Consider the following 9,421-nt stretch of genomic DNA (forward strand, 5'->3'; position numbering starts at 1 on the left):
AATTAAATGAAATGCATAATAAGTTAGTAAGATCCAAATGCTGTGACCATTGATATAAGGCATGAGTGTGTAAACAACTATTTTTTTCAAGTGTTTGCAATTCATGTTAAGGATTTGTTTGGGGGAATTTTCATGTAAACTGCTCTATGGTTTTCAGTGCTCAATCAAAAGAATGCAAGTATATTTGTCTCATCTTTGTGACACCTGAGATACATCAATGTTCGAAAATCTGATAGTTTTACAAATTACTGATTACCCTGAATTTAGTGTCCTGTTGGTCAGTGTGTCAGTCATCATTGACACATTGAAAGAGCTGCTCAGAGCTCATACAGAGATACAGAAAGCATTTTGATGAGATGCCGTGATCTTCAGCGTTATGACTCTGCTGATGTCCAGCTGCCAGTTCAGCTTCTCAGAGTAAACCAGAAAAAATGTTGTCACAGATGTTCATCTCCGCTGCCAAATGGCCGTCATCAGAAAAATTAGCCAAGTATAACCACAGTTCACTCAGTGGGCAATGCCTCTGGGCGGATGTCCTAAGTCTTCCATACTAGACTTGGGAAATGTCAAAATTCAAAACAATTCATTGTACTGTATGCTAATTAGAGCAGCATTAACAAACATTTCTCTTACCCTTTAAGGAAAGTCGCTGTACTCAGCTGACATATCTGCAATATCTGGACTTTCTTGAATAGGGTAATAATGACATTTCTAAAGAAATGTTTTTGTTATTATGTCCCCAGAGGTGTAAATATACTGTTACTAAAGTTTTTTATGCAAAAACATACAAACATTCATTTTTTTCATATTATGCGTGTTTTTCATCTTATTTGGTGTGTTACCCTATAAAGACAGTAACCGCCCACTTTTAACTGACAGCCTTCAAGTTACTAAGTAATAGTCATTTTAAGCATAGAGGTTATGTATACCAAAATCATATCTAATCACATAAGTAGCCTACTATAACAAAAGTTTTCACCATTGATGGAAACATAAATGAATCACTACAGATTTAAGCCATGCAGCGTTCTCCATATTGTTCGTCTAACAGAGACAATTATTTTCACTATAAATAGATCAAATCCGGTTCTGTAGGGTCGCTGTCCTTCAGAGTTTAGTTTGTAATTTCTGTGCTGCTACTTCCCATTGAACCAACAAACAATTGCTTAAGACAGTTGTATGGTCTTAAATTTACAGTTCACATTTATGCATCTGGCAGGCACTTTTTATCCAAAGCGACTTACATTGCATTATACTATACATTTGTTTCTAAGTTTATGCAATCCCTGGGATTGAACCCTTGACTTTGGTATTGCTAACGCCACGCTCTTACCACTGAGCCAGGGTTGATTATGGAGCACCACAACATTTTGTTCTAACCCTACTACATAACACCTGCCTCAAATTTGTGTTATGAGCCATCCTGCCCACCACAGCTCCTGTCACCTTTCAACAGCAGCCATCGGGCAGATGTTTTTAACACAAAGACAGATACAGAACACTTTGCATTGATGTAGTGTAAACAAGCTCAAACATGTGCAAAAATAAAGCGCAACATTCATTACACAGCAATATCAATGCAAAAATGTATATTAGGACAGAGCATGTTTTAACTTAATATTTAAATGTTTATTTAAAATATCAAGTCATCACCAGCTCACAATGGATCTCTGTGACGCATCCATTCATTCTATCCTTCATTTTAAGGGTGCATTCATAGTGTTACAAACCTTTAGTTGCGCCGCTATGACAGATTTGGTCCTTGCATACAGCCTCTAAACTGGGCCACAGCTAACCTCAGCAGGCCAGGAACACAACTGGACACATCAGTATTTGGCCTACTTATAGCTGTATATGGGTAGCTGATGGACTATTATGCAAATTTGTCCTATAGCGTGATGTAGAAAAACTAACAGAAGATAAATCTTCTATGCCATTTTATATAATAAATATAAACATGAATGATATAAAACAATGTTATATTAACAGTTTGTTTTGAATTTTTTTTTCTATGTCACAACATAGGACACATGATGCTTTATTTTTTCCATATTCAGCTGGGATACGAGGACCTTTTTATATCGAAACCCACATCAGCATAAAGTTAGCTTCACACTCACAAAAAAAATGTAACTTCCATCCTTGTGACTTCCAGCATTCTGATATCTTGTGTATTGTCAGTTTTTAAGGTCATAATTTGGTTCAAACCATATGAAACAGTCAAACAGCAGCAAGTCATTTATTGTTATCTGTGGTAAAGCTGTGTTTTCTAGCTGGCAGTCTATCGAAAGGGAGAGGGTGGCAACAAATGCACAATAATCATTTCCCTGAGGCTTCCAAAATGTCCCACACTTGGCCCGTACACACGAGAGCACACACACACACACACACAAACGTGACACTCTGCTCATCCAAATTAGGTCTAAAGCCAAGCCCTGTGCACAATGTTTGTTTTCTTTCTAGTGCTATCTTATTCCAGGATTACTAATCAAACAAGCCCTGGGCGATCACAGGGCGACACATCTGAGGAAGTGCTTGGCAGTCTTTCAACTCTCCATGCTGGAGCCAGTGGATAAGAGGCACCATTATTCATGAAAACACTTCATACTGTCTGAATCAACCTCCCAGTTTGTTTTTAATATAAAAACAGTCACCCTTTCACCAAACAAACAGTTAGCAAAATGGCAGCAGATAAGTTTATCCACTTTCGAATGTCAGCCCTTTAAACAGAATCTACTATTTCTTTTCCATGTACATTCGCAATGCAATTGAAAAAAAATAACAGTCCTGTCATGTGTACTGTTGCCATCACTTGATGGCAGGTGAAAAGATTTGATTGAAAACATTACTGGCTCAATAAGGCTCATTCATTCATTCAGACTGTATTAGTTAAAAATAAATGTTCATCTTCAGTTTCCACCAATACAGGTCCATTGATTCAAACAGGTCCCCATGTTCCATGTGTGCGGACGTCTTCCCATTCCCGGGTTACTAACCGCACCCACATGTCACTTGATCTTGGATGCAGAAAAAGCTTATCGTACAGCTTTTGATGTTCCTCCTGCTAAACATTTTGAGACAGCAGACGAACTTTCCGCCCGCCAAGCACTCGTTTCCTGAACTCTGCTAATGAAGGAAGCTTCATTTTGTCTTTGTTTTTACTGTAGACATTTAAGAAGATGCCAAAAACCACAAGTAGACCAGCCCATACATACCTGTAAAAGAGTTAAAGCACATCATTCTCAACTAATCTCTTATAAGCTAAAACTATAACGGACATAAAACTGACTCGGTCAACTAACTTTGTCAATATATTTCATATTCTGCACAATTCTTTAGTGCACATTGATAAAAAACGTCTGCTAATGTAGCCAAGGCCACAAAAGTGTGGAAAATAATGTAAACCAACGGATATCTATTAACCCTTCAGAATCTGATCATACATCCCAGCCTACATTAATTGTACTGGACAATGTTTCATTTAAGTTAACCTCAGATGATGAGCTTTTTTAAATGTCTAAAACAATTGTGGCCCACTTACTGAAAAGTGAAAGGTTTTGAAAAGAACAGAAATGACAGTACAATGGTCATGGCTTTCCTTCCCGTAGTCACTGAAAAACAAAAAAAAATATATAACTTACTTTCTGATGTTTTAAAACACATAGTATCACCAATATGGCCACATGAGAGCGATTCTCACCTGTGACGGCAACAAGTGCTCCAAACAGCTTTATTAGGGCTAGTACAAATGAGATGCCAAAAAATCCCGTCAGAGAAAAGAAGAATGCGTAGCCATAAGTGGTCACTGGATGCTGATAATGATCAAAATAAACTTTTAGAATGTAAAACATCACTGGGAATGTCATATTAACTTTCACATCTACATTTTATTGTTTTTTAAGTCATATGCTGCTGCGGCAATATACAGGTGCTGGTCATATAATTAGAATATCATCAAAAAGTTGATTAATTTCACAAATTCCATTCAAAAAGTGAAAATTGTATAATGTATACATTCATTCCACACAGACTGATCAATTTCAAGTGTTTATTTCTTTTAATTTAGATAATTATTACTGACCACTAATGAAAACCTCAAATTCAGTATCTCAGAAAATTAGAAAATTGTGAAAAGGTTCAATATTGGAGACAACTGGTGCCACTCTCTAATCAGCTAATTAACTCAAAACACCTGCAAAGGCCTTTAAATGGTCTCTCAGTCTAGTTCTGTAGGCTACACAACCATGGGGAAGACTGCTGACTTGACAGTTGTCCAAAAGACGACCATTTACACCTTGCACAAGGAGGGCAAGACACAAAAGGTCATTGCAAAAGAGGCTGGCTGTTCACAGAGCTCTGTGTCCAAGCACATTAATAGAGAGGCGAAGGGAAGGAAAAGATGAGGTAGAAAAAAAAGTGTACAAGCAATAAGGATATAATATAACTTTCAGAACTCACAGGCTACATCACATTCTCCCAGAAATCTGGCATCACAGTCCTAACCATAAGCTTCCACATTTACATTAAGGTCTATTCTGTATTCTGCAAATACTGATGTCCTACAAATCACCTGTCCTAAGGAATAACAAAATGGCTAGCCAATGACGATAGAGGTGAACTGAAGTCTTAATACCCACCTGAGAGCAGAAGGAAACTGCAGGCCCAAGGCCCCCAACACACAGCAGACCCAGTAGAATATACACAAAACCAATGGAATAAGAATATAAAACCTGCAAAATAACAATTATGAATAATACAATTACAGTCCTTTAGAACACAAGACAATGCACATAATGCAAGACTTTTAAATAGTTTCTACCATCTCCGAATTGCTTCCATTATGAATTTTCATGGCTTTTTCCTGCACGTTTCCAATAGCCGCATCCGCACAGAGGGCCATAAATATGAGAATTACTCCTAAAGAACCCAACATCACAAGCAAACAAATAACTATAGTTTTCACTGCATTTAAAACTATGTTTTTACAGCGATTGTTTTTCTATTCACACAATTTTTACTGAGATGAAAAAAAAATCCAAACAGCTATGCATTGTAATTAATGTAAGCCTGAAACACTTACATGATTTAGCAAACTTTCTCATAATCATTTGACTGCAGCAGAATTTTGCTGTACCTGTTACATTGAAGTTTGGTGCAACTTTACTGTCTGCCAGTGTGAACCAGATCAGACCCAGACTCATGCAGAGAGCAGCGGAAACATCTGCAAGATTGTAGCGCTTCCCTAAAACATAACATCAACAAGCATTTTCAAACCAGAGACTGATACAGTTGAACTCAAACACATCACATACAGAGGAACAGGCTGAAGGCATTCTCTTCTGTCTTTTGAGTTCTGGCAGCAGGTTTGAGACTGGCTGCAGTTCTTCAAATCAACCAGAAGCAAATGGATGAGAAAAGAGAGCTTTAGGTTGCACAAGAAAATGCAAAGAAAGAGACAAAGAGAACAAAAAAGAAGGATTCCAAACAGGTAGTTGCCGTGGGGATGAAGGTGATGCAGCAGGTTGTGATGCTGTGCTTTGATTCGGACCAGCTTTGATGGGTTGGCATCTCACGCGCATCCTCAACCAACATCCTGGTGATCTAACGCAGCCTCAGGGGACACAAGGTCCACGTCGCCGGAGAATAAAGCGATATATTCTCACAAAAGGGGAGACGATGAACTGCTCTAATTCTCTCTTGTTCAGGATATCAAAAATATTCCAGATCTTGCATAAAACAAGTGAAGACCTCCACAACAAAAGTGGCCAGTAAAAAAAACTGCCTTTAAAACATCTGCTTACAGAAACCTGTTGCAGAACTGACCTAACAGTGTGAAATTAATAGTTTACCCTTAAATGAACAGTATGCTTTAACTTTTCTAATATGTTTGTGCTATTATTAAATTCTAAATGATCTTTACATACATTTTATAGCGACACCAATGAAATCTTCACCAAAAAACACAATAATAGTTCTATTAAATTGTTTGTTTTATATTAACTGCTGAAGTCTTGCTCCAGAAATATTTGTGGTATGAACAGACTAAAATTTGAGTCATTAAAGCCTTAAAATCTTCCCCCTGCTAAAGGGCCCATGTGTCTTCATATATTATAAACATATTGAATTGCTGGAGTATGACAAAAGGGTGTGTGAAGATTGTAAACATCAATGTCAAACATATGTGATTGATTTACCTTGTATAAAAACTCCCCCGATCATGACAGGAATGAGTTTGCAGCACTTAAAGATGACTTGTGTAGGATAGTTCAAGTAACCCAGGGAAGTGTTGGAAAGGCCCATTGTCCCAACAGTTAAAAATGCGATGATCATGTACGTTTTGCATGGTATCCTGAAAAACAAGAATGATATCAAAACATCGGTATGAATAAGACATTTGTATCTTGACGGTCGAGGTGAACTACATACTATCACTAACTATTAATCTTTAAACTGGAAAATAACATGACAACAGTTTCCTTTGAGAAACTAACTCGGCTTGTGGATGCATTACCCACCTTCTTCTTTTATCCTGAGTAAGCTGTAACTCCACCAGACCGAACAAAGAATAAAAACCAAACTGGACTAGAGTCAGATACCAACCAAAAGGTTTAAAACCTTCCACGGAGAATATGAGCTCCTGAAAGCACAACAGACATAATTTTACAAAACTATTATACCATCATGAACCTTTTATAAACCTGTTTGGTAACAAACACAAACATCACAAATACACTGATTTGGTCAATAAAGTGCAACAGATGAATCTGTACCTGAAGGTAGCCATAGACAAGGTAAAAGAAGAAGATGCCAGCGACACAGATGAAGAACTGTGTAGGTGGGTTAAAGTTGCTCAGGTTGATGCCCAGGACTCGGAGTTCCTCTACTGATTTGATATGAGGAGACATCACCTCCGTGGATGAAGGCACAGTGATGGAGATGTGCTTCCTTGAGCTGTAATTCACCAGCCCATATTTACCACTCATGATGTCTGCAGACTCCTGACAAATGAAAATCATCCATCAGGTGTTCACAAATATATTACAAAAACGCAGCATCTCTTCAACACCCTCAAACAGAATGCTATCCGAAGTATTCCTTTTTGTAGATTTTTTGATGGCCCTGTTATGACAGTCATACTTTAAATAAATACAGTGTCTATAATCATTTTGATATTTTACCTTTGTTAATCTCAGCTGCACTTTATTTTACTTGATATAAGAATATAATCCAAGAGAATACTGCTCACTACATACATTTATTATGGTTTAAGTTCAGGGATGGTCAAATATATTGACAGTAAGAGTAATACCGTATTACTGAATGACGTCTATATTTTATTGACATATATAAGGTGTAGTTTTAATAACAAAACCTTGGTATTCCGATGGGGTTCAAATAAAACCATGTTGCTTTATGCATTAACAACATCAGCGACACATGCAGCCAAATTCACGAGAATTCGATCCTACCTGAATAAAGCAGTGAGGATAGAGTGACTGGTTCGTTCAATTGATCAGATGAAAGGCATCAGATTCGTCAGGTGTCTGTACATCACATTGATCTCACATCATATCAAACTCACAGCCCTCTAAACGACGCGTTCCAGTACTGACATTTCTGTCATGGTAAATCCGCGACTTCAATCATCTAAACGAGTCTAATATCAGAGATTTAACATTCAGTCGCTCATTTAATGTGTCTTTTAATATCACGAAGAGTGTTATCGGCTAGGCTAACACCAGCTGTACGGCTCCACTTCCGGGTTTAAAATCGAGCTTTAAGCGCTTGTTTCAAGGTAACGAAGACATCACTTCACCATGTCCGTCAGACAGGAACCAAAACAATCTCTCTTTTCATTAAGATATGCGTCGTGTGTGTAAACTATACGTTTATACTCAATGTTTAGTCTTGCTTGCCCTCCCGGCAGCAGCCAACAGCTTCCGGTGAACTCTGACCTCACACGCGTCACTGAAAACAAGCACGTGTCCATGTAAACACGTTTGTTTTCCGGAGAAGAAATCATTTTAATAAAGTTACAGCTAAAGATACGTAAAAGTAATCGTTAATATTCCGACAAACGTATGTTATTCTGAAAAAATGATTGCTTCCTATCAGTCGTTATTAAGAAAATGCATTAAAAACACAAATATACCTAAAAATGAGAGTTAAAACATGACTTGGTAAGTCAATGTTGCAATTACAGAGTTTTACCAGTTATATTAATACATGTGAGCGCCATATTATCATTTGGGTTATAAGATATGTGTGTGTAATTTTTAACACCAGCACAGAGAAAAATGTATTATTTGGGCTATGTACATTTTTAGAAATGTTTTAATGTTATTCTTTTATTTACAGCACATAGACATACGAGTTTGTGGTTTCAAGGCATGATTTTATGAAGTTGCAGTGTGATGCCATATCACTGTTCTGTTTTACTACTCACACTCTATTCCCAGCAAGATACAGTATGTACTTTTAGTGCTTAGCAGCAGCAGTATTCAAATTGGAATTCCTAGAAAAATTTACATTTTTTTCCTAAAGCACATCCACAGACGAAGAAATCTGTCATTGGCTAATGTTTGTCTTATGATTATCTGAATCTAGATGTCCCATTTAAAACAACGTATGGTTACTGGCATCAGATCGGAGATGAATAAAAATCTGTTCGTACCTGCTTTATTTCTTGTGTTGGTTTCATTGGAAATATTAATATAGGTACACAATGTAATCTTCCAAAGTTCAACTGTAAGCTGAGTTATACAACCTGTTTATCTGGTCTGACTGGACAGTGTCTTTGCTACATTTGCATAGTTGTTTTGCATGTATTTGAACTTTTTAATGTATTTGATGGGATGCAAAAATGGGATTGCTCGCAGGCATTCAGATATCGACATGAGACACAGTCTGGACGGTCCAGCTCTGGCGAGCGAGGGTTCCTCCTCCTTGCATGTTTCCCGGCAGCCTCTCTTCCATCCATTCATTTCCTCCGTTTCTTCCTTAGATGACAGAGGCCGTTCCATCCATCGCGAGAGGTTAATTCACTCATGGATGGCGTTATATCCTTGCAGCCCCTTCCACAATATAAAAATTCAGAGTGGACAGGCCCATCTCTCATCCGTCTGAGATTTGATTGGAATGGTATTGCTTCCTGTCCCGAGGAGCCCCTCCGCTGGCTTGGCTGCACTTTATGACACTAAATAGCCAGGCTACAATTTTTCCATCTATTCAAAAAATTCTCTTAATAACTCATTCTTTGGAATGAAAGCCCTCGCTCTCCGCTCTCAGCAGAGGACAGGCCCGTCCCATTTACGTCCACAGGTCAGCAAGATGGAGACCTGAAAGTGTCCAGAATTCAACGGGTTAATTAATCTCCAAATTTACTGCCCTTTCTCTGGCACCCGCTCCCCGAATCATAGTC

General features: G+C 37.9%; 1 protein-coding gene across 4 annotated transcripts; it reads right to left on the reverse strand.

Annotated features, from left to right (window-relative positions):
• Positions 1 to 2,225: 2,225 nt before the first annotated feature.
• slc35b3 (solute carrier family 35 member B3) lies at positions 2,226 to 8,778 on the reverse strand. Of its 4 annotated transcripts, none has more exons than XM_056739028.1 (10): positions 8,675 to 8,778; positions 6,771 to 6,998; positions 6,516 to 6,637; positions 6,195 to 6,349; positions 5,135 to 5,242; positions 4,820 to 4,917; positions 4,638 to 4,730; positions 3,701 to 3,812; positions 3,542 to 3,611; positions 2,226 to 3,215 (listed from the first exon to the last, which is right to left on the reverse strand). In XM_056739028.1, the coding sequence occupies exons 1-10, from the start codon at positions 8,699 to 8,701 to the stop codon at positions 3,065 to 3,067; spliced, it is 1,164 nt and encodes a 387-aa protein (XP_056595006.1). In that variant the 5' UTR covers positions 8,702 to 8,778; the 3' UTR covers positions 2,226 to 3,064. The 4 variants fall into 4 exon arrangements, with proteins under 4 accessions (XP_056595006.1, XP_056595008.1, XP_056595007.1 ...); XM_056739030.1 differs by lacking the exon at positions 8,675 to 8,778 and adding an exon at positions 7,470 to 7,949 and having other exon boundaries at positions 6,771 to 6,951; XM_056739029.1 differs by lacking the exon at positions 8,675 to 8,778 and adding an exon at positions 7,470 to 7,949.
• Between the last annotated feature and the right edge of the window lie 643 nt (positions 8,779 to 9,421).

The sequence above is a fragment of the Triplophysa dalaica genome, chromosome 23 (genome assembly GCF_015846415.1).
Source record: "Triplophysa dalaica isolate WHDGS20190420 chromosome 23, ASM1584641v1, whole genome shotgun sequence".
NCBI classification, from domain to species: Eukaryota; Metazoa; Chordata; class Actinopteri; order Cypriniformes; family Nemacheilidae; genus Triplophysa; species Triplophysa dalaica.